The sequence below is a fragment of the Mus caroli genome, unplaced genomic scaffold, assembly GCF_978045245.1.
Source record: "Mus caroli unplaced genomic scaffold, Mus_caroli_1 scaffold_4, whole genome shotgun sequence".
Classification (NCBI taxonomy): Eukaryota; Metazoa; Chordata; class Mammalia; order Rodentia; family Muridae; genus Mus; species Mus caroli.
Window position 1 is genome coordinate 22402370 of NW_028227259.1, and position 26491 is coordinate 22428860.

Genomic DNA, 26491 nt, shown 5'->3' on the forward strand with positions numbered 1-26491 from the left:
TCTAGCTATGGGAATGCCAAGGTTCCAGGAGGCTGAGTTTCCTTGAAACTCTTTGTCTCAGGACTGCTTCCAGATTTCCAAACCTGTAATGTGAGTCACTACTGGAGTGGATGTAGCAGGGTAGAAAGCAGCTACAATCTTCACCAAAATATCAAAAGCATCGTCTTTAGCCCACATACTGACATTCTTCTCTGGAACCATTTGAGCCAGCCCCACCACCCCATTAACCTACTGTTGTCCCTGTTCCTACTATTATGGCTCATTAAGACCTTAAAACATTCAACTGCTTTACTAGTCCAAAGTCCCAAAACACCATGGCCAAGGCAACCCTTACAAAGGAAAACATTAATTGGGGCTGGCTTACAGATTTCAGAGGTAGCTGAGAATTTTGAATCTGGATCAGCAGGCCGCAGAAAAAGATACTGGGCCTGGCTTGAGCAGTGACACACTTCCTCCAGGAAGGCCAAACCTAACAGTGCCACCTTCTATGAGTCTGTGGGGGCCATTTTCATGAAAATCACATTTTTAAAAAAGATGTATAGTTTCATTTTGTAGTAGTTATTGTTCATATAGTGTTGCTCATGACACAGGGAAGATTTAACTAAGAATGACTGACAAGGGCAGTTGATGGGGGTAGGTTGAAGCACAAGCCAAGAAAAGGCTTGAGTTTTAGAAGTGTTCTTGTTCTTTGGTAAATACTTTGTATCTCAAATTTGGGTTATATTTTGTTTCAATTTAAACCTTATTGCATTGCCAATGAAGAAAATGAGTGCTTGGGTGACAATAGCCCTCTGCACAGACCCTGAAACATTCTTTTAAGATTTCCAAACAGGTGGAGATTAGCATACCACAATTCCAGTCCCTACCCTACCTGCTAATTTGTTTATGGATTTAGGTAACACAATTTTGGTCATTTCTTTTATGTACTGCTATGAGGTCATTATTTTGTTTCTATAACAAAATAATCAAAGGTTAGTAATTATGAAGAAAACAATTATTTAGTTTTCGATTTTGGAAGTCCAAGACATTACCAATATCTGTTCAACACCTGTTGGGTACTATATAGTACACCATGAAAATCAGAAAGGAATCGGCCTTGTGTTAGAGAACAACTGAGACTGCGGGGGATGTGACAGGCATTCTTATAAAAATTCACTCATACAACTAAGCTACTCATTTGTTTTTAAAGAGCTTTTGTTTTTTTTAAAGAGTATTGTGTACATGTAGATAGTAGATAGTACACATGACTGCAGGTGCCTTTAGGGGTATCCCCTGAAGCTGAAGCTACAGGCATTTGTGAAATATCTCACGTGGTGCTAAAACATTAAAAAAAGAGTACTGCTTTGAATGCTTTTTATGTCTTAATGGTGTATATATGTTTATGCTTTTATTGACAAATGCCAAGGAGGGAAGTTACTGAGTTATTACAGAGAGGATACCACATTTGATTTTAGCACACAGCTCTCCAGTTTTCCAACATAATTGTACCAAATGCACACAGCTTGGTATTGATGGCATTTGTTACTTTAGCTCTTCTAATGAGTGAACAATGGCATCTTATTTAATTAGATTGCCACTTGATTTCCCTAATCTTTTGTTTTGATTAATTTCATTAACTAATATAATGAGAAGGCTTGACAAGGCTGGATCATAGTCACTGTTATTCATATATAGTTAATGCACCTTTTTATGTTAATGTCTATGTGTTTCTATTGAAGGGCATGTCTTTAGAATATCATAATTTGCATTTTTTTTTACCATGAAATGAGTTCAAATATATTTACCATTTAAAACCGTATGTTAAACCTCTTATTGGGAGTTCTGTGAGAGAAACACAAAGCCTATTTGAGAATTGGATAGGCTTGCTAGCTACAATTATAAGTGATTTTGCTCAGGGACTTGGACACCCAGGAACCACACAGCTCTGAGGTGGACAGTGTCCCAATGGAAGGGGATCCTTAGACATAGGAGCCTAGGAACCACACAGCTCTGACCTCAGCAGAGGTCTTGCAGCTCCTTGGAGAGGACATCCCCAGCTGAGCTGAGGAGCCTCAGCCCCACTCCACTTCTGCCATCCTTCTCTTCTCTTTATTGCTCCTTGGCTTCTTCCAATGAGACAGTTACTCCAGGCAGCAAGTCTCATAAAAGAGATTTCTTGGAGTGTTGCAGGATATTTGAACACATTGTGAACCCCAAGATTATGAACTGGCCAAACCTTGTGGTATGGCTTAGCCCTAAGACAGACTGTTAACCCAAGAACTTTGTTTATTGTAAACAAGTACTTGTGTGGCTTCACCCTAGCATACCCCTTCAATCCAAGAGTAAAGTGACCCTAGGTAGAGGGACAGAGAACAAGCAACCAGCTGAGAGGGAGTGAACATAAGCAGAAAGGAGGGACAGAGTCGGAAGGTATTTAAAACAGTGGAGAATTCTGGAGAAAGTCTTTTCCTTCTGGGACATCTGTGGACTAGGAAGGTCAGCTGGGCCCCTCTGAGCTCACAGGCTTGCACCACAGCATCTGGCTCTTGAGTCTTCATTTGGTAAAATCTGATGATTGGAGGGCTTGGAGGGATGAAATCCAGGGATGGCTGCCCTCTGCTTCCAGGAGTGCACAGCAGGGAACTGAACAAAAGGCAGGGCTTGCCTGGGGCGTGGTGGGTCACGCCTTTAATCCCAGCACTTGGGAGGCAGAGACACACAAATTTCTGAGTTCCAGGACAGCCAGGGCTACACAGAGAAACCCTTGTCTCAAAAAACACAAACAAAACAAACAGAAAAGGCGGGGCTTATATAGGATTTCATAGGAGGTGGAGCTTTTTAGGGCAAGAGATCTCCAGATAGAGGATTGGTGGGATTTCAAGTACTGAGTTTAGGAAGCTCAGGGATTGGTGGAGTTTTGTGGGAAGCTCAGGGATCGGTGGCAGTTTTTTTACCCCTTCCCTTTGCATTAGGCCCATGGGTTAGGCTGGAAAGTCCTGGCTGCAGGTGGCTTTGGCTGAGGCACCATATCTGTGGAGCTGCTTGGGGAGGCTGGAGAGGAGGTGGTGCCTGTGATAGCTCCTGTTGGTCAGCTTCTGCAGTGGCATTTTATGAGGACTGTATGCTGAGGTAGGAAAGTCAGCTCCTGAGGAACAGCTCCCGTTGATGCAAGAAAAGAGAAGCACCACTGTGGACAGCTCCTGTGAGCTAGGTCCTGCTGAGGTTGGAGAGGAGGTCTGCCACCGTGGACAGCTCCTGTAACAGCTATAGGCTGAAGGTGTTGTGGTGCCTTAGCTTTGACAGGAACCACCATTTCAGCAGCTCCTGTAGGACTTCCTTCTGCAGCTGTGGGGTAGGCTGGGATGGAAAGGAGGGGCCAGTCTCTGATTTGATCGCATTTGAGGCACACCGCTCAGGGATTACAAAAATGACTATGATTCTGGAGTTTCCTGTGTTGTGTTTTGTAAAGAGCTTTTTTTAGTTTAGTTTTTTTACATGAGCACATTTTATTTGATCAAATCAATTCTTCACTCTCCCCTCCAACTCCAGATTCTCTTGTGCCCCCTTCCCTATATCAGCTTCTCGCCAACATAAAACTTGCAGGACAACACTGATTGGACTTGCTGTAAGGCTAACTAAATCAGGGCACCTACCCCTGAAGACACCTGACTGTTCCCTGGCATCCATGCAGCAGCTCACAGAGGAAGGAGTGCAGCTTTGGGTAACATCTAGAGTTGTTGAGAGGTCGTGAGTGCTACTGCCTGTTGTGCTCCGAGGTCGGTGTGTGGGTAGGGGATGAGTCCTCCACAGTGACTTCATCCCTGCACTTTGGTCCTTTTCGGTCTTGTGTATTAACTCCCATCCACTGGCAAGAGAAGCTTCTGTGAGGAGGTGAGCTCTGGACTCGTCTCGGGCTAGAAACAAGCACTTAGGAGGCACTTAGATGTACTAGGTCACTTTAACAAAAGGCTAGGAGTACTTTTTTCTAGTTACTGGTTCTTGGCCAAGTTTACAGTATGGGTCATCAGTTTCCTGATGTTAAGCAGGTATTAAATCTAACATGCCATGATAAAAGCAATTTGATGAGAAGGTTTTTGTTCTTAAGATTAATTTATTTATATATGTGAGTACACTGTTGCTGTCTTCAGACACACCAGAAGAGGGCACCAGATCTTTTTATGGATGGTTGTGAGCCACCATGTGGTTGCTGGGAATTGAACTCAGGACCTCTGTGAGAACAGTCAGTGCTCTTAACGGCCGAGTGGTCTCTCCAGCCCGAAAAATTTTAGTTTAAGCTGATGGTTCCAGAGGAATAGAGTCCGTTACGGTAGGGAAGGCATGGCCGCAGAAAGAAAACAGATCAATTTTAGTTTCAGCTACTTGCAGGAAGGAGAGGGGAAGGGAAGGAGAACAGGAAGCCGGGGTAGACTGTACCTCTTGTATCTAAATCAGCCTCCCCTTTAGTTTTGGGGAGTTATTTGAAGGTCTATTCTGTATCTGTGATCTGGAGTTGTTCTCATTTGTCTGTGCCCATGATTCATATATCGAGTCTTTCATGACGTTCAAAGTTTCTTCATATTTATTTCTTGGGGGGTTTTGTTGTTTTGTTTTTGTTTTTGTTTTTGTTTTTGTTTTTTTTTTTACACAATCATCTTCTATATATAGTTTAGTGGGCAATAGTCTACCTTGTCTGCATGTCCAGACAGTCTGTCATCTACGTGAGCTACATGTTGATTTTGCTTTCCTCTGAATTTTCTGACAGGCTGTTGAAATTTTTTTTTTCCATCTTAACTTAAGCCTTTGTTTTCTTCAGTATTTCAGATTCTTTGTTGAATTCACTCTTTATATCCCAACATATTTATATTCACATATTATATATATTTATACCTCAAGTATATTTATATTTGTATCATTATTTCAGTCAGTTGTTTGTATTGCCTCAGGCTAAATGATAAGTTTATTCCTGCCCTCTTTACATTCATTCAGCTGTTTGTTTCCCCGCTTATACTCTTAGACAGTGTTTATAATTGTTCTTTTCAGTTCTGTCTTGAGATTTATCTGGGTTCTCTTTGGGGATTATTACTGTAGGATTGGTGATTTTGGTGTTTGCTGAGACTTGGGCATCTAGAGTTAGGGTTGTTGATTATATGTTTGATACTTCTAGTTCAGTTGTTGAGTGGAGTTCCGGCAGGTTTCAGATTATGTAGGAATACAGAGCTGCTCAGCACCCTAAGATGCTTGGTGTTGATTTGTGAGTGGGGAGGCTGGAATGAGTGTTTCTAACTCCCTGGCTATCGAGAGGTCATTGGGGATGAGGTGGTTGTGTATGAGCTTAGTTAGGTGAGATCTCTGGATAGATGTCAGGAAGCGAGACCAAGATGTACTAATAGTAATGGTGACTAGTTGCTAAGGGAAGGTCTGGTGCAGGTGGCATGGGTGGGTGAGGGTGGGCTTACTGCCAGCATCATGGGTGAGGCTTGATGCTGGGACTGAGTGAAGTCCCTGAGCAACACATCACAAAAGCTGTCAAAGTGATGGCAGATCCCTCCTTCCGGCCCCAGCCTAAGGCCACAGAGGTAAAATGTCCTACAGGAGCTGTCCAAAATGGCAGCTTTTGTTCTATGACAGTACCACATCATCATCTCAGTCTGCAGCCCTCGCAGGCTCTGTGGGAGCTGTCCATGGTGGCTCATTGCCTTTCCTGCCTCAGCCTACTTCCAGCATGAGTAGCTGTCCGCAGATGAGAACTTCCTCCTTCAGCTTTCCTGAAACACCATCGCAGGAGCTGTCCACAGTGGCAGCTCTCCAGCCTCCTCCTCAGCCCCCAGTAGTTCCACCAGAGATGGCACCTCTGCAAAAGCCAGCTGTAGCCAGGAAGGACTTCCCATCATAACCAAGGCCTGATGCAGGGAAAAGGGGGTGAAAAAAAATCCCTAAGCTACCCCAAGCTCACGACTTGAAAACTCCAATCTTCACTCTGGAAATCACTCCAATCTCTGCCGTGAGAAGCTCCATCCCTCAGAATTCCTATATAAGTATTGTCCCCTTGTCCAGTTTCCTGCTGACTACTCCCAGGAGCAGAGGGCAGCCATCCCTGGATTCATCCTTCCACACCGTGGACCCTCCAATAAACCTCTTTCGTGAATTTTCTGCCTGGTGTGACTCTCTTGTAGAAAGAAGCCAAGAAGAGTCAATAAAGAGAAGAAGGGAAGAAGGGAAGAGAAGGAGCAGGGCTGAGGCTCCCAGGCTGCTCAGCTCAGCTGAGGACACCCTTCCCTGGGAGCGGCAATGCTTCTGCTCTCAGAGCTGTAAGGTTCCTGAGCTTCTGTGTCTCAGGATGCCCTTCCACTGGGACACTTCCACCTGAGAGCTGTGTGGTTCCTGGGCCCCCCTTGTCATAGGATGCCCTTTTATCCAAGCAGAAACACTTACACTGAGTCCAGGGAACAGTTCACTGGGAGATGGATGGAGGAGCTATGGGGACTTAATAAGTAACAGAGCCCTCAAGTGCTGCTGAGCCAGGGATTAAGTCCTGGTAAAAGCAGCATGGGAGAGGAAGAAAGGAGACCTACCAGACTTAGCCACCAGACTTTAATCATTGCATTGTTGTCCTCATAGGTTCCGCAGATCTATCATGTCCTGCCTATAAAAACAGTATTACCACAGCACTAGGCTCTGCCACCAACTGCAGCTTGAAACAGTAACCAGGCACTTACAGACTAAAACTGCCATGATTTTTGAGTGATTGAGCACAGTGAAATGAATCTTGAGGAAACCAACTTCCTAGGAAGCCCTTTGGGAGCAGGGTGTCTTACAGGTTCTCTTTCCTTAAGAGGAAGTCATTCAAGTGACTTTAATACACCCAGATCTTTGAGCCTGGAGTGGTTGGAGCTTGGCCAGTCCTTGAGACCCTCTTAAGGCATCTTTCCTGTTGTCCTGATGCTAAGTTTCCAATTGCTTCTTAGCAATAGCTCTAACTTTTCAGAAACCAGGTCTTCTTGGCCTCCAACTTTACACGGGCTTTTCTGGCCGAATTGCAAGTCTTTCTGCTTCAATTTTAGTGTAAACTTGGCTAAAAATATCCTGCCTCCCTCCTACAGTCTAAATGCTATTCATTCTGGCAACAGAGAAACCATTCTATAGAAGTTAAGTGACCCAGGTGTGGTGGCACATACTTTTAATCCCAGCATTCTGGAGCTAGAGGCAGGCAAATCTTTGTGAGTTCCAGGTCAGCCAAGTCAACAGGTTCTTACATGTTGTATGCTTTCTCTCCAGGAGAACCAGGGCTAGGTAGAGAGACAGTAAAAAACAAGATAAAATTACATGAAATTAGATCTTTTTCCTTATAGGAAATCAACATCAGCACATATTGTATAAAATTTTTTAAACTTTTTTTTTTTTTTAAGATTTACTTTTTTATGTAAGTACTCTGTCGTTGTCTTAAGACATTCCAGAAGAGAGTGTGGGATCCCATTACAGATGGTTGTGAGCCACCATGTGGTTGCTAGGAACTGAACTCAGGACCTCTGGAAGAGCAGTCAGTGCTCTTAACCACTGAGTCATCTCTCCAGCCCATGGATTTCATTCTTACATTCTTCTCCACGCATATAGTGTTCTTTGGTTGTATTCACCTACTCCTATCCCTACACATTATCCCCCTTCTGTTGTGAGAAATACTTAAAAAGGTGGACAGACATGTTCCCGTGCTTGTGCCTCCAACTCTGCCCTGGCGCCTGGCTGGCCATGCACTGGCGGCCATTGGCTGACCTGTTTTATCTCGTGGAGACTGACTCAGAACTCCTCAGTCTCTCCACCCAGCTCGCTAGGTACCCATTGGCAGGTCGTTGCCATGCCAACCTTGTGTTTCACATACCCCACAGCCTTTGTGGTGCATATCAGGCAAACCCACGCTTTGCCACCTGTACCTTTCTCTCTTGAACCCAGATGAGCTGTCTCATGAAGGAAAACGCAACACCAACTTAGTTCAGAAACAGTGGTAACTCAATCTCTGGGTGCAACAACTAAAACCTAATCTCGTGAGCCCTATCAAAATCTGATTCCTCCTGTGGCGAATCATTGCAGATCCTCCATGATACTGGGAAACTCTAGCAGTCACAGCTTACCCCCCTGCTGTCCCATTTCAAAATGGACCCAACCCCCTTCTGCTTCCTCTCTTCCTCTGTCAACCCAGAAGTCCCGCCTATTCACCCAGTGATTGGCTCCTTTACTCATTAGGTCTTGCGCTCGTCCAACTTGACCAGCAAGAACACAATGCTGCAACAGGATCCTTCTGCATATGTTTATTGGGAGAGCTTGATTGTAGAGGCGAAGAGACCCCGAGCCCAGAACTGGTGCTGCTTATATAGGCCTAGGAGAGGCATGTCTCACATCCGGATTGGTTATGCACTATACCTCATTTGCATGTTCCTCATCTGATTGGCTACTTTCTCTCAGTATCTCACAGAACCTCATTAACATACCTCATTTGCATGTCTCACATCTGATTGGTTATTCTCTCAGTACCTCATTATCATAATTCATTTGCATGTCTCACATCTGATTGGTTATTCTCTCAGTACTTTGCAGAGCCTCATTATCATGCCCGGGCATGTTTTGGTGAAAAACTTTACTGCATAAGTAAGCATTGGTCGTTTGCTCAAACTTATGCATGGTGGCCAGTAGAAGCCTGCGCCACTCTGCAACGGCACATGTGGCTTCCCACAATTAGGGGATTGGCTCCTTTACTCATTAGGGGGTTGGTTCACAAGAACAGCACCAGGCCCCTCCACAATACCCTTTGTCTCCCTCTACCCCTCCCTGGTCCCTTCCTCTTTCTTCCCAAATGAGATTAAGACCCTTTGAGAATAGATTCTGTTGCTTTAAAAAGAAACTATAAATCTACTGGAATGTTCTATTTCTCTCTCTTTCTCTGTCTGTGTGTATGTACATGCACACATTAATATTGGAAGCAGAGGTAAAAGGTCTGAGGGAATTGAAAGAGAACGTATTTTGATTTTCACTTCATTCAAAAGAAAAAAGGGCATGTTGAATTCATCTATCATATTATAACTTTGCACAATGAGAGAGAATAAATACAAAGTAAAATGTAAAACATTGCTTGATAGAACAGATCATATTTTGTTTGTTTTCAAGACAGGGTTTCTCTGTGTAGCCCTGGCTGTCCTGGCAATTGATCTGTAATCCAGGCTGACCTCAAACTCAGAGATTCCCCTGCCTCTGGAATTAAAGATGTGTGCTACCACACCTGGCTCAGCACAGATAATTTTCAAAGGAAAAAAGTCTTAGCTTTGGCTACGACAGGTTGCGTGCACCCCCACCCCACCCCCAATCTTTGGTCTTTAGGGTGTCAGACAAAATCCAGATGGGAGGAATTATCCCTCCAGGGGAACCATTTATCTCTTAAAGTGGAGATGTTTGTCTGTGTACACTGCTGCTTCTCTAGCATATGGTTCATTCTTTCTTCTTGTGCAAAATGTTAGAAATTTGCCAAATAGACTGAGTACCTTGGATTTCTTTTCTTTGTCTGATGTTCATTCTGCATATTTAAGGTTCAGTGTTTGTTTGTATGGACCTTGTGTGGCTGAAGGGTCCCAAGTTCTCTTGAGTGACAGAGCTTCCCTCCTTCATGGGAGAAGTTACCTACCCGTTTGCAGCCAGTGGTTGTGCAAAGCAGATTGTGACCTTGAATCTCCTGACTTTTCTGCACCTTGCATGTGTCTCTTCTAAGCCTATCCCATTGTGGAGTTTCTCTATCTGTAAATCTATTTCCTGAAGGAGTTTTTCCTCTTCATTCTTAATTGGTAGTAGCTGGAGAATATAACAGATGTCTTTAAGGCCTGTGGTTCTATGGGGATAAGTGTCACCTTTAGAGGGTACACCTAAAACTTTATCTTTCCTGGATATTTGAATTGTCCAGACTTTCTGAACAAAGGAGCAGCAAGCATGTTCTTACTCATTTGACACAAAATGGGCAGTGTCTCTAGTGCCTTTTCCCCTCTGTAGCACAAATGCATTTCAAGCAGCCCCAGCTTACTTGCTTGTGTGTTGTATTTGGTAGGTAAAAGGGACATTGATGAGGTATACGTGTGTATGCGCGCATGCATGCACACACACACACCTCTTTTGATTTTGGTTCCAGATGATTGATCTGTTCATAGTTGTTCCTCCATTGCTTTTTTAAAATTGAGTTTTTCCACATTGGAAATTATAAGAGGTCTATGTTTAGAATTGAGGAGTTCTAGAGTCTTATTTCCATAAGTTCTTAGATACATTCCACTGTAGCCTATCCCACTCCTGTCTTCCCACTATTATTGCCTTTTAAAGTACTTAATAATGCAGGAAAAACTCCTCCTTAGCCTTTAAAGGAAGGGCTTTAGCTCGAAGGAAAAATTATTTAGCTTTAAAAAGAATCTTATAAAACTCTGTAGTTCCAGGCTCTATTTCTGAGAGAAAAAGTTTAGTCTTCAACAGAATTCTTCTTTTCTCAACTTTTTTTTTGGTCTATAATGTTGCCCTTTCTTTTAACAAATAACAGAATAGTGTGTCTTGTCCTCCCTTCCCCCAGGTAGTTAAACTATTTCTTTATCTTTCAGAACCATTTGGTCTGACTTATTTTTCCCTTAAAAATTCTCTTCTTCTAATATAGTCTAGTTTTATGTTTTTCCCTATCTTTCTATTTGTATCACTCAGATTGGATGCATGTTCAAGTCTAGTCTTTCATAAGATAAATTGAGGTGGGGGTGTAATCTTGTCAGGCTGTGCCAAGTTGTACCCCTGAGAAATTACACTACACAGCAGATACAATGTAAGAGGTTTATTGATCTAGTGTAAGAAGTTGATTGGGGAAGAGGAGAATGAAAGGCCATTTAGAAAGAGGCGGGGAGACAAGGAGGCATGAGAGAGGACAAGGAGAGAAGGCAGAGAGGGAAGAGAGATCTGGCTTGGCTGGGGCCCTTCTGTGCAGGCATACACCTTTTATGCAACTGGTGATTGTGTAAGCAGCTACTAGGTCACCAGGAGCAAGCCAGTGGAACCGCCTTTTTGCTAACTGCCTTACTTTTCTTTGCGTTTTGGAATTATCATGATTCGCTGAAAGGCTTTAAAATTTATGTCTTCAATTTTACTATGGATTGAGTCTGTTACTGGAACCAAGTCTTGTGCTCCAGGAGATTTGAAGTTTAAAGAAAGTTTATTCAAAATAGAATACAGGAATTGGTACCCTTAAGGTGAGGCTGCACCCAGTTAATCTTGTAACCCGGAAGCCATCAGCAAGTCAAATGTAAGTTAAAGAGGGGATTCCACTCCTGTCCCTAGCAAGCAGAAGAAATGGGCAGGATCAGCCACCTAGTTCTGTTTTTTTCAAGGCATATACATGAAAGTGGCGTGGAACCTTCTTCTGCAGTTCAAGAAAGCTGTGAAGGCTAGGCTGGTGGCAGGGGGAGTTTGTGCATAGAGACCCAGAGAGGCCATTGTATGAAGCCATGAAGATGAACCGGATTGCATTGAAGACCCCTAAGAAAGCTCTCAGAGATGCCAGAGCCAGGGGATGCTGGCTAAGTAGGGGTGCAGACAGGATGTAGAACAAGAGGGAAGTATGCTGCAGTCAGCAAAGCTGGAAGGGAAGAGGCATCTAATATATACTTTGACATCAGACATAGAGATACTGGTTTGAAGTTTACCCTACTGGTTTTCAAACTTACTTTGATCCAGTATTTCTTTACTATGCCTTTCTTTGCTTTTAGAATTGACTATTCTGTGCCATTATATGTTGGATGTATATGATCTGCTTTTTGATTCTACAGGAGGTTACAGTTAAAAGATTACCTTGAGTCTCCAAGAGATTTTGGACTTTTAAGCAGTCTTAAAACTGAAAGACTGTGGGGACTTTTAAAGTTCTACTGAATTCATTTTGCATTATGATAGTGCTACAAGCCTATGGGGGCCAGGGAGTGGAATGTTTGAAAGATAATGGTCTCCATAGGCTTATGTTTGAATTCTTGGGTTTCCTGTTGGTAGAACTATTTGGAAAGGATTACCAGGTATAGCTTTTCTGGGAAGTAGTTGCCCCTTTAATTCCAGTACTTGGGAGGCAGAGGCAGGTGGATCTCTGAGTTCAAGGCCAGCCTGGTCTACAGAACAAGTTCCAGGACAGCTAGGGCTACGGAAAAACAACAACATCAACCAAAAAAACACCTCCAAAATACCCAAAACCCATAAATGAATGAATGAATGAATGAATGAATGAATTGTATGGTTTTGTTGGAATGGGTGTGACCTTGTTGGAGGAGTAGTGTCAAAGGGAGTGAGCTCTGAGATTTCAAAAGCCCACACCAGGTCCCATCTCTGTCCGCCTGCCCCATGCCTTGGCTGTTGTCTTTTTAAATAAAGGACTAAAGGACTAATCCTCTGAAACTGTAAGCAAGCTCCCAATAAATGCTTTCTTCTCTAAGTTGCTTTAGTCATAGTATCTCTTCAGAGCAGTGAACTGTAACTAAGGTAGCAATTTATTTTAACAACTGTAGTGGTTTGAATAGGTATGCCTCATACACTTGTGTTTGAATGCTTGGATGGTAGAAAATGGCACTATTGGAAAGTGTGGCCTTGTTAGAGTAGGTGTAGCCTTGTTGGAGGAATTGTTTCACTGTGGAGGCAGGCTTTGAGGTTATATATACTCAAGTTACACCCAATGACACACACAGTTAGGCCCCTTCTGCTATCTGTGGATCAAGATGTAAACCTCTCAGCTCCATCTTCAGCACGGTGTCTGCCTGTGTGCCTACTATGTTTTCTACCATAATGATAACGGACTATACCTCTGAACTGTAAGCCAGACTAAATTAAATGTTTTTATAAGAGTTGTTGTGGTCATAGTGTCTCTTCACAGCAGTGAAACTCAAACTAAGACAACAAACATAATTCATATCATAACTGAAGATAACATAGGTCAGATGAAATGTTATAATAAATATGAAAGAATAAACTAAGCCCTCTAGAATGTCTTAGGGGGATTTTAACCAAGTTACTATTTCAGTCTGCTTTCTGCTGTGCTAAAACACTGTCATGAACTGGGTAGTTAATAAATAGTGGAAGTTTTGATGAAACAGCAGTTGAGGCAGTATGTGAGGCTGGATTACCTGAGCTACTTGTTTTGTCTTCATTGGTATCTGGTCCTTTTTCTCTGAAAACACATAAACTTTCACAAGTAATATACATTTCTACATTAACACACATATGGAATGTACACTATGCACATATCAGTTAAAGATAGTTCTCTGCTCTATTGTTTGAGACAGTGAAAGATATCTTTCTTAAGTTAGTTTGGAGTGTATAACCAAGCTTCAATATAAATCTCCATCCATGCCATATGAAAAGATGGCATGTAATAATAAGTCATGAGAATGCTGTAGCCAACAAGATTTATGGAAATATATGGACATTTAAGTCTCAGTCAGTCTCAGAGCTATTCCCATGTAGAGGAGCCAGCATATAAATCACATGCCTTCTTGGTCTTGATGATTTCTTTCTTCTTGTCTGCAGCCAAGATCTCCAAGGGGTTTCCTCCTGTCAAATTTGAATTTCTAACAATTTGGGTGTGTCTTAGGATTTTGTTGCTGTGAAACAATAGTATGAACAGAAACTATAACCAAGGCAGCTCTTATAAGGACAACATTTAATTGGGGCTGGCTTACAAGTTCAGAGGTTCAGTTTTACAGGTTCAGGTTTATAGGTTCAGAGCTTGGCAGTGTCCAGGCAGGCATGGTGTGGGAGGATCTGAGAGTTCTACATCTTGTTTCCAAGGCAAACAGGAGAAAACTGGCTTCCAGGCAGCTAGGATGAGGGTCTTAAAGCCAACACCCACAGTGACACACTTCTTCCTACAAACTACACCTATTCCAACAAGGTCACACCTCCAAATAGTGCCACTCCCTGGGTCAAGCATATTCAAACTACCATGCGATGGAAAAGATAGCTTTTCTTGTTGGAACAAATGCAAAATCTCCTCCCCAAGACAACATACTTCCTTTTGTTCCATTCTGGAATTAAGACTCCAATAGGCTGTTCAAATCAGTCCTTTCTAAAATTCAGAACTTTTTAACAGCCTTACAACCTGTTTCATTGACTTTTAAAAAATTCAGAGGCGGTATCCCAGGTCCCTAAGGGACCAGTCTATGCAGGAGAGCCTGCGGACTGCAGAAGCAACATAGCTTCTGGGACAGGCCCCGTTTTGGGCCTTCATCTTCAGTCCCGAAGCAGATTTGAGCTCCAGACATCTGTGCTCCTTCCCCATGAGAGAAGTGGCCTGCAGAGAGAGTACTCTGACCACTGAGACTCAGGAGAGAATTGGACTCCCAGGAGTGCTGACAGAGGCTACAAGAATCACAGGAGGAACAAGCTCCAGCCAGAGACAGCTAAAACAACTAACTCCAGAGATTATCAGATGGTGAAAGGCAAACATAAGAATCTTACTAACAGAAACCAAGACCGCTCACCATCATCAGAACCCAGCACTCCCACCTCAGTGAGTCCTGGATACCCCAACACACTGGAAAAGCAAGATTTGGTTTTAAAATCGTATCTTATGATGCTGGTAGAGGATTTTAAGAAGGAAATTAATAACTCACTTAAAGAAATACAGGAGAACACGGCTAAACAGGTAGAAGGCCTTGAAGAGGAAGCACAAAAATCCCTTAAAGAATTACAGGAAAACAAAACCAAAAGGTGATGAAATTGAACAAAACCATCCAAGATCTAAAAAGGGAAGTAGAAACAATAAAGAAAATCTAAAGGGAGACAACTCTGGAGATAGAAACCCTAGGAAAGAAATCAGGAACCATAGATGCGAGCATCAGCAACAGAATACAAGAGATGGAATAGAGAATCTCAGGTTCAAAAGTTTCCATAGAAAACATGGACACAGCAATAAAAAAAAAAAAAAAAAAAAAAAAAAAAGAAGCAAAATGCAAAAAGATCCTAACTCAAAACATCCAGGAAATCCAGGACACAATGAGAAGACCAAACCTACAAATAATAGGAGTAGATGAGAATAAAGATTTTCAACTTAAAGGGCCAGCAAATATCTTCAACAAAATTATAGAAGAAAACTTCCCTAACCTAAAGAAAGAGATGACAACGTACAAGAAGCCTATAGAACTCCAAATAGACTGGACCAGAAAATAAATTCCTCCCGATAAATAATAAACAGAACAACAAATGCACTAAATAAAGATAGAATATTAAAAGCAGTAAGGGAAAAAGGTCAAGTAACATATAAAGGCAGACCTATTAGAATTACACCAGACTTCTCACCAGAGACTATGAAAGCCAGAAGATCCTGGACAGATGTTATACAGACCCTAAGGGAACACAAATGCCAGCCCAGGCTACTATACCCAGCAAAACTCTCAATTACCATAGATGGAGAAACCAAAGTATTCCATGACAAAACCACATTTACACAATATCTTTCCACGAATCCAGCCCTTCAAAGGATAATAAAGGGAAAACACCAACACAAGGACGGAAACTACATCCTAGAAAAAGCAAGAAAGTAATTCTTCAACAAACCTAAAAGAAGACAGCCTCAAGAACAGAATGCCAACTTTAACAACAAAAATAACAGGAAGCAACAATTACTTTTCTTTAATTTCTCTTAATATCAATGGACTCAATGCCCCAATAAAAAGACATAGACTAACAGACTGGCTACACAAACAGGACTCAACACTTTGCTGCTTACAGGAAACCCACCTCAGGAAAAAAGACAGACACTACCTCAGAGTGAAAGGCTGGAAAACAATTTTCCAAGCAAATTGTCCAAAGAAACAAGCTGGAGTAGCCATTCTAATATCAAATAAAATTGACTTCCAACCCAAAGTTATCAAAAAAGACAAGGAGGGGCACTTCATACTCATCAAAGTCTACCAGGATGAACTCTCACTCCTGAATATCTATGATCCTAATGGAAGGGCAGCCACATTCATTAAAGAAACGTTAGTAAAGCTCAAAACACACATTGCACCTCACACAATTATAGTGGGAGACTTCAACACACTACTCTCATCAATGGACAGATCCTGGAAACAAAAACTAAATAGAGACACATGGAAACTAACAGAAGTTATGAAACAAATGGAGTTAACAGATATCTACAGAACATTTTATCCTAAAACAAAAGGATATACCGCCTTCTTAGCACCTCATGGTATCTCCTCCAAAATTGACCATATAATTGGTCACAAAACAGGCCTCAACAGATTCAAAATTATTGAAATTATCCCATGCATCCTATCAGATCACCACGAACTAAGGCTGATCTTCAATAACAGCATAATAGAAAGCCAATATTCACATGGAAACTGAACAACACTCTACTCAATGATACCTTGATCAAGGAAGAAATAAAGACTTTTTAGAGTTTAATGAAAATGAAACCACAACATACCCAAACTTATGGGACACAGTGAAGGCAGTCCTAAGAGGAAAACTCATAGCCCTGAGTGCCTCCAAAAAGAAACTAGAAAGAGCATACACTATGAGTCTGACAACACACCTAGAAGCTCTAGAACGAAAGGAAGCAAATTCACCCAAGAGGAGTAGGGCTGAAATCAACCAAGTGGAAACAAATGGAACTATTCAAAGAATCAACCAAACCAGGAGCTGGTTCTTTGAGAAAATCAACAAGATAGATAAACCCTTAGCCAGACTAACTAGAGGGCACAGGGGCAATATCCTAATTAACAAAAATCAGAAATGAAAAAGGAGACATAACAACAGAAACTGAGGAAATCCAAAAATCATCAGATCCTACTACAAAAGGCTATACTCAACAAAACTAGAAAACCTGGAAGAAGTGGACAATTTCCTAGACAGATATCAAGGTACCAAAGTTAAATCAGGATCAGATTAACGATCTAAACAGTCCCATTTCCCCTAAAGAAATAGAAGCAGACATCAATAGTCTCCCAACCAAAAAAAGCCCAGGACCAGATGGGTTTAGTGCAGAGTTCTATCAGACCTTCAAAGAAGACCTAATTCCAACTCTCCTCAAACTATTCCATACAATAGAAACAGAGGTACTCTACCCAATTCATTCTATGAAGTCACAATTACTCTGATACCTAAACCACAGAAAGATCCAACAAAGAAAGAGAACTTCAGACCAATTTCTCTTATGAATATCGATGGAAAAATACTCAATAAAATCCTCAAAAACCAAATCCAAGAACACATCAAAACGTTCATCCATTATGACCAAGTAGGCTTCATCCCAGGGATGCAGGGATGGTTTAATATATGGAAATCCATCAACGTAATCCACTATATAAACAAACTCAAAGACAAAAATCACATGATCATCTCGTTAGCTGCTGAGAAAGCATTTGACAAAATCCAACACCCCTTCATGATAAAAGTCATGGAAAGATCAGGAATTCAAGGCCCATACCTAAACATAATAAAAGCAATATACAGCAAACCAGTATCCAGCATCAAACTAAATGAAGAGAAACTAGAAGAAATCCCACTAAAATCAGGGACTAGACAAGGCTGCCCACTTTCTCCCTACCTATTCAGTATAGTACTTGAAGTCCTAGCCAGAGCAATTTGACAACTAAAGGAGATCAAGGGGATACAAATTGGAAAGGAAGAAGTCAAAATATCACTATTTGCAGTATATATAAGTGACCCTAAAAATTCCACCAGAGAACTCCTAAACCTGATAAACAGCTTCAGTGCAGTAGCTGGATATAAAATTAACTCAAACAAATCAGTGGCCTTTCTCTACACAAAGGATAAACAGGATGAGAAAGAAATTAGGGAGACAACACCCTTCACAATAGTTACAAATAATATAAAATATCTTGGTGTGACCCTAACTAAGGAAGTGAACTTCAAGTCTCTGAAGAAAGAAAGTGAAGAAGATCTCAGAAGATGGAAAGACCTCCCATGCTCATGGATCAATATAGTAAAAATGGCTATCTTGCCAAAAGCTATCTACAGATTCAATGCAATCCCCATCAAAATTCCAACTCAATTCTTAACTGAGTTATGAAGGACAATTTGCAAATTCATCTGGAATAACAAAAAACCTACGATAGGAAAAACTATTCTCAACAATAAAAGAACCTCTGGTGGAATCACCGTGACTGACTTCAAGCTGTACTACAGAGCAATTGTGATAATAACTGCATGGTACTGGTACAGCGACAGACAGGTAGACCAATGGAATAGAATTGAAGACCCAGAAATGAACCCACACACTTATGGTCACTTGATCTTTGACAAGGGAGCTAAAACCATCCAGTGGAAAAAAGACAGCATTTTCAACAAATGGTGCTGCCACAACTGGCGTAGAAGTCATCATGTAGAAGAATGTGAATTGATCCATTCTTATCTCCTTGTACAAAGCTCAAGTCTAAGTGTATCAAAGAACTCCACATAAAACCAGAGACACTGAAATTTATATAGGAGAAAGTGGGGAAAAGCCTTGAAGATACGGGTACAGGGGAAAAATTCCTGAACATAGCAGCAATGGCTTGTGCTGTAAGATCAAGAATCGACAAATGGGACCTCATAAAATTACAAAGCTTCTGTATGGCAAAAAATACACTGTGAATATGACAAAAAGGTCACAAAAAGAGTGAGAAAGGATTTTTACCAATCCTAAATCTGATAGGGGACTAATATCCAATATATAAAAGAGCTCAAAACCCCATTAAAAAATTGGGTACAGAGCTAAACAAAGAATTCTCAACTGAAGAATACCGAAGGGCTGAGAAGCACCTGAAAAAATGTTCAACATCCTTTATCATCAGGGAAATGCAGATCAAAACAACCCTGAGATTCCACCTCACACCTGTCAGAATGGCGAAGATCAAAAATTCAGGTGATAGCAGATACTGTCGAGGATGTGGAGAAAGAGGAACACTCCCCCATTGCTGGTGGGATTGCAAACTTGTACAACCACTCTGGAAATCAGTCTGGTGGTTCCTCAGAAAATTGGGCATAGTACTACCAAAAGATCCAGAAATACCTTTCCTGGGCATATACCCAGAAGATGTTCCAACTGGTAATAAGGACACATGCTCCACTATGTTCATAGCAGCCTTATTTATAATAGTCAGAAGCTAGAAAGAACCCAGATGTCCCTCAACAGAGGAATGGATACAGAAAATATGGTACATTTACACAATGAAGTACTACACAGCTATTAAAAACAGTGAATTTATGAAATTCTTAGGCAAGTGGATATATCTGGAGGATACCACCCTGAGTGAGGTAACCCAGTCACACTCACTTGATATGCACTCACTGATAAGTGGATATTAGCCCAGAAACTTAGAACCCAAGATACAATTTGCAAAACACAAGAAAATCAAGAAGAAGGAAGACCAACGCGTGGATACTTCATTCCTCCTTCGAATAGGGAACAAAATACCCATGGAAGGAGTTACTGAGACAAAAGGATGGACCATCCAGAGACTGCCCCACCTGGGGGTCCATCACATAATCAGCCACCAAACTCACACACTATTGCATATGCTAGCAAGATTTCGCTGAAAGGACCCTGATATAGCTGACTTATGTGGGGCTATGCCAGTGCCTGGCAAATACAGAAGTGGATGCTCACAGTCATCTATGGTATGGAACACAGGGCCCCCAATGTAGGAGCTAGAGAAATTACCCAAGAGCTGAAGGGGTCTGCAACTCTATAGGTGGAACAACAATATGAACTAATCAGTACCCCCAGAGCTTGTGTCTCTAGCTGCATATGTAGCAGAAGATGGCCTAGTTGGCCGTCATTGGGAAGAGAGGCCCCTTGGTCGTGCAAACTTTATATGCCTCAGTACAGAGGAACACCAGGGCCAAGAAGTGGGAGTGGGTGGGTAGGGGAGCAGGGCGGGGGGGAGGGTATAGGGGGCTTTCGGGATAGCATTGGAAATGTAAATGAAGAAAATACCTAATTAAAAAATTGGAAAAAAAAAGAAAAAGATTCAAAGGCAACAAAACATCATTTAATTTATCCCTAGAAGAATTTTTTAAATTATCTTGTTCTATGAGTATCTCTCTTAAATTTTTGTTAGATCTCTCCGTAATTGTTTGACCGGTAGGAGTATAGAATATAAAAATGTTTGTTGTTTTCCAGTGAGTGCATAAGCTGAGGCAGCCTCAGCTTCCATCTGTCAGTGCATTGCCTTCACAGTGGGATTGGTCTTCTACAGCTACCAGTGCTGTAGGACTGTGTGCTAAAACCACACATGCTCTACTTTGGAATATGTAAAGAACTGTTTCAGTTTATTAGAGACATATGTTGGAATAGTGTCAGTCTCAATTTGTGCAGGCATAGCCATAATTATCATAATTTCTATTAAATGTGCAATCTCAGAATCCTCTTTTTCAGAATTCAAGGCAGAAGCCTATTGGGATTCTGAATATACATCAAATAGTATGATGCATCAACACATATGTATCTTAATACTCTAAATTCCATTAAGTGAAACATATAATCTGTTGTATGGCATTGTTCCCTTAAGTAGAATCTAGATTCTTAGCTTAATGTGTTATCTCTTTATGGGCTGCCATTTTAATTCTTTAAGCCTTTGTAGATTTTTCTCATCTGGAACTGTCTCTTTTGATTTACTATGAATTCTAGATTGGATTTCTGTGAGTGTTCTCTATTTTGATTCAAAGAATCCTCCAACCTCTGTTCTGTGGTCTCCAATCTAGTATCTAGTTTTTCAGCCTCTTCTTTCTCAAAGTCTGCCTTAATTTTTTTTCTCTCCCTATGTTTTATCTCTGATATCTTAGCAGTCTGATTATAAATTAAGAATTTTTTTCTAAATCTTGTTTCCAAATTTTACATTTCCCATTTTACTTCATCGCTGATGTTTTAGCTTTTTTCTTAGTCTGATTTATAAATTTTCAAACTTTTTGTCTAAGGCTTTATCTCTGAGAAGGCAATAGTACTGTTAAGGTGAAGGTGAGGATTACTAGTATGATAATCATAAGCAGCGATATGCCACGTCCAGTTTAGATGTATCTGTTTCTCTCTTATTTGTGTCTTTGAACCATTTAAAAGAGATCAGATAAGCTGGACAACCTCTGTCATTGTTCATCTTTATAGTTAACGTATTTCAGGATAGTTAAGAAGTGTGCACTACTTTGCATATTTTAGTATGGCATATGGCAAATCACCCAAGGACTGTTGCTTGTTTGCACCCTACCCACATAGGTCAGACAGTGAACCTTTAAAAGCTCAGCTCTCTATGGAAGCAACAATAGCTTTAGGGGCTACCAATCTGCACAAGATTCTAAGTACTGGCCCACAAAACTTATTAACAAATTTTGAGATAGACTGTAAATGTAAAGTTCTGTATCTCTTTTAGTCTGCTTTGGGTGGCTCCTTTCCTTTTTCCTAAGTATTAGCATCTTACTTGGATTTTTATTCACAAAATAAAGTAGGATTGGTGGAATGGCTTAATGGGTAAGAGCACTTGCTGTGTAAGCAAGAGGAGCTGGTTTCAAATTCCCACAGAAAAGCCCCACAGAGCAAATGTGTTTATAACCGAGCGGAAGGTGGAGAGATCTGATCCTGAGAGCCCTCTCGTCCAGCCTCACCATGACAGCCAGCTTTATGTTCATTGAGAGATTCAGTCAGTGAGTGGAGGTAGGTGGAGGAGGGAGACAATGGATAACCTTTTTTTTTTTGACCACTGAATGCACAGGCCATGCATCTATACTTATCTGCATGTATGTTTACACGAATACGCATGCCTGCACGCATGTGCGTACTCACATAAACAAAATAGCTAAATAGTAGGAAATGTCAATTTTTCAAAAACTATTAGTAAAATACTTATTTAGGAAAACACTTAAAATTTACAAAAACTGTATCTGCTAAGCTACTAAATTATTGATTTGTAACAAGATTTACAAACCACTTAGTATGAGGCTGGAAAGATGGCTCAGCAAAGGACCCAGGTTCAATTCCCATCACTCACATGGCATTTTAAAACCATCCCGATCCCTGGGGATTGACATCCTCATCTGATTCCCTCAGGGGTCATATGGTACACAGACATAATTACAATCAAAACACCCATACACATAACAGTTAAAACTTAAAATAAAATAAAAAAAGAATAACGGAATATGTTACCTCCCAGTGGTTAGAATATCTTCAGCTTCGTTGTGAATATATTTTTTGATGTGTTCCCCCAAAGACATTTCTTTTTCTTTAAAAGTCATCTGTAAGGTGTTAACCCTTGATGTATTTTCAGTACGCCTTTGTTCCCCATCCTTTTGAAGATTAAGTTATTGCAGGCCTACTTTCTTTCTACAGCCTAGAGTGTCACTACTGTTGTCTTGGTCAGAAATTAGTTTAGAAATGGCTGCTATCCAGCTTCTATCTAAAGGATGTTTGTGAGACAGCTATTTAAGGGAAGATTGCTGAAGAGTCAGTTCATTTACTCTGTGTGTCTGAATCCTTTCTGGTTCCTGATACTTTTTTGGGTTATGTGCCATATTCTCTGGATTTTACCAAGCATTGATAAATTAGAAAAATCAAATATAGACTGCAGTGTTTGAAAGATTATAACTTGCATATACTATTATATCATTTAATTGTCCCCTCCCCTGTTGAAAGCTAACAATAAAGGCCTTAGAATTTATGACAGGAAAAAGTTTTGGCTTCCCTGAAGGATTAGCAGACTCTTTTCTATTGACAGTCAAAGCAAGATAGGGTGTCCTTATACAGCCCAGACTGCCTCAGAGTGACTCTCTTCAGGCTCTGGGCAGCTGTGTACCGCCCATGCAGCTCTGCAGACCTGTGTTTTGTTTGTTTCTCTTTTGTTTTTCAGGATAGAGTCTCTTTCTATAGTCTTGGCTGTCCTGGAATCCCCTTTATATACCAGACTTGCTTTTAATACACTAACTTGTGTTTCTCTTGACTGTTGGAAGTATAGTACCAAATGTTGATACTATCTAACAGGTACTCTAAGTCTTTGACAAATGCTCTCTAAAGTGTGTGGAAAGGATATAAGTAGAAAATATGTGCAGGCATTACAGCATTTGGTAGTTCCTACTTTGCTATACTTACTATTGCTGAGCTCCAACCAGTGAGCTCCTTTTCATATACTTTTCTTCTCCACTAGAGAACACTGTGTGACGTGATCCTCACCGTCCAGGAAAGAAAGATCCCCGCTCACCGCGTTGTCCTGGCTGCAGCCAGTCACTTCTTTAACTTAATGTTCACAAGTAAGTGTTTTTAGGTTAAAAACTATTGTTTTTTCTATGAGAATTGGGTAGAGTCTAAATAAGCATTTTTTTTCTAGTTTTTAAAGCTTTTTTATAACTTAAGGCTACAAGACAGTAAAGAGAATGAGAGTGGTCAGCTCTGATGTTGGTCACACAGTGAGTGCTCCTTCATTAGCCCCAAGTGGAGGACGGAGGGAAAGGAGACATACTGTAGTGGAAAAAAGTCTATTTTTAGCTGAAACCTAGAGCCTGATTACACCCTTCAGTATTGCCTTATGAGGTTTGTTTTGTTGATCTCAGACAGGAGCTAGCCAGGACGGGGCTTGGAACATTGAGTTGTCCTCTTCCCTCTGCCTACTCCCTAGTGCTGGGATTGCAGGTGTGCATCATGACACCTGCCTCTTCTCTGTGATCTTCATCAACTTAAATAATGAACCTGCCTCAAGGTTTGACTTTGATGCCCTACCTATCTCTGAGAATTTGGAGGGATATTAGAGAAGAGTGAGGCTGAATTATTTTAGGTCTTGGAAGGGAAAAAAAATTCTAGTTTTCTGTCTTTCTCATTTATACTTGAGGAAGCTCTTAGCTCAGTTCAACAGGTGCTACTAACAAAGAGTTTTTGTATTTATTCCCTCTAGAAATAACAGTCCTAGTGGCCACTGTATTTACTGTAACGTGGCGTGGCCGGTTCCTCAGTTAAACCTGTGATAGTGCTGGTATCATTCATGTTTATTCTTCTTTTAGCTAACATGCTTGAATCTAAGTCCTTTGAAGTAGAGCTCAAAGATGCTGAACCTGATATTATTGAACAACTGGTGGAATTTGCTTATACTGCTAGGTGAGTTAAAAAGAATCATTCTTTTTGGGGGGAATAAAATTGGGGTCTGACACAGAAAAACATCATTGTGACAAATTGTTTTGCTCCTGACTTCTTAGAACAAAAAACTGTAATGGAGGAATTAGAGGGATCCTAATGTCATAGGAGAGTACACTTCACAGTAATATTATTTAAGCAATTAAAAATTGTGTGAAATTAATATTCCCTTTAACTTACAGAATTTCTGTGAATAGCAACAATGTTCAGTCTTTGTTAGACGCAGCAAATCAGTACCAGATTGAACCTGTGAAGAAAATGTGTGTCGATTTTTTGAAAGAACAAGTTGATGCTTCAAATTGTCTTGGTAAGAAATACCAGATTCCTGGCTCTTTTTTATTTTATTTTTTTAATCCTCATTGTGTTTTTAAATAAAGAAAAAACATATTGGTAAGACTCTTCATTTAACCTTAAAGATAATATCCAATGAAACATTTTTAAATCTTAAACGTAAAATTTAAAAGAAACTTTTTTAGAAGGCAGCAATAAGCTCAATAAATACAGTGTTACTATTTTCTAAAATTAATATGGCTTTTACAGTTAGTTTTATTTATCGAAGATAGGAACAGGAGTGCCATCCATTTGTGGTAGCGTTATATGAAAAACATGAACATTTCTCAGTGAAGATTGTCTATAACCTCTCTAACCTAAGTCCTGGAGTCATCTGTTGCTTGCTTGGAGCACCATGCTGTCTCTCCACTGTCACTGTAAACAGGGACATCATAAACTAAGGTGCTAGTTGAAGCACTGCTGTAATTCTTCATTTGAAGCTATTGCCTCCAGTAAATAAGTTGTCCTTGAGAGAATCGGAGAAAGTAATCCAGCTGTCTAAGTTTAGTTTGCATTTTACTGTGGGATGATCCTTAGTGCCAATCCCTAGTGTAATTCCATTTTTCTACCCTACTGCAATTCACAGGCTTCAGGGAAAGAGCAGGCTGGAAATCCAGGGCAGAACAAAGTAGAATCAAGGGAATAGAGAGGCCTGGAACGGAGTTAATGCTGAGATTTTTGACTCAAGGGAAAGACAGGAAAGTGAACCCTGGGCAGAGGCCTTCTCGAAATGCCTTTTGGGTCCCACTTCTATACTTTCTTTCCTCAGGACACTTGTACTCCTGCACACATTCTGTGAACCCTGGGAGGGAAATGTGGAAGGCAGTCAGAAAGGAAACAGGATAGTTGTAGAAAAGAATAAACATCAGATGAAAGGAATAAAAATGAGACTGCTCTGGTGTCCAGAAAAGGAGCTGTAGTTGATGGCTTACATTGTTGTTAGCCTGGACTCAACCTGGGAGAAGGAAGTCAACACTGCCTGCGGTTGAGCTGTGTGCTCTCAGGTGCTCTCTGGCTGAAACCCCATTTCTCTACTGTAGCTTACAGCTCTATTCTTCTAGCTTTATTCCTAATATTAAATTATCTTTCCTTGTACAAGTAAGTAAGTAATCTGACACCATGTGTTTACAGAAGGGATTTACTTTCAACCCCTTGGGCGTGAGGAAGCTAGAGAGATGAGTGCTTGCTGTTGTTGCAGAGGTCTCAGGTTTGGTTTCTAACACTCAGCATGTCTATAACTCTAGTTTCAGGGTATCCTTCACACATACACACAGTTAACATACATGTGCAGGCAGACACACAGATACATAAACTATAAATAAATAAAAAATTTCAAAAAACATTTTTGGAATAACTCCTTAGCACTATAAATTTATTGGCATGAATCAACTGCAAACAAAAATGTCTTTTTAAAAGTCCTAGAGATAGGACAAAATATAGTGTGTAGAACCTGAGGTGAGTTTTTGCTGTCTGTTGTGTCTTGTGCTTCTACAGGGAACATACTGACATTTGCCTATTTCTTGCTACCATTTTGTGTGGTGTCTTAGTCAGGGTTTCTATTCCTGCACAAACATCATGACCAAGAAACAAGTTGGGGAGGAAAGGGTTTATTCGGCCTACACTTCCATACTGCTGTTCACCAGAGGAAGTCAGGACTGGAACTCAAGCAGGTCAGAAAGCAGGAGCTGACGCAGAGGCCATGGAGGGATGTTCTTTACTGGCTTGCTTCCCCTGGCTTGCTCAGCCTGCTCTCTTATAGAACCAAGACTACCAGCTCAGAGATGGTCCCACCCATAAGAGGCCTTTCCCCCTTGATCACTAATTGAGAAAATGCCTTACAGTTGGATCTCATGGAGGCATTTCCTCAACTGAAGCTCCTTTCTTTGTGATAACTCCAGATGTGTCAAGTTGACACACAAAACCAGCCAGTACATGTGGTTTCTGTTTGTTTTTGTGGTACTTGAAATTGAATTCAGGGCCGTGTACATGCTAGGAAAGCATTCTGCTGCTAAGCTGCCATCACTGTTAACAAAG

At 41.0% G+C, this 26491-nt stretch overlaps 1 protein-coding gene across 2 annotated transcripts in view; it reads left to right on the forward strand.

Annotated features, from left to right (window-relative positions):
- The window catches only part of Klhl7 (kelch like family member 7), a 61012-nt gene that overhangs the window by 3082 nt on the left and 31439 nt on the right, over positions 1-26491 (forward strand). For both annotated transcript variants that reach the window (XM_021163177.3, XM_029477286.2), the window contains exons 2-4: positions 23151-23253; positions 23998-24091; positions 24310-24434. In XM_021163177.3, coding sequence (XP_021018836.1) covers positions 23151-23253; positions 23998-24091; positions 24310-24434 — 322 coding nt within the window. The remainder of the gene's footprint in view (positions 1-23150; positions 23254-23997; positions 24092-24309; positions 24435-26491) is intronic.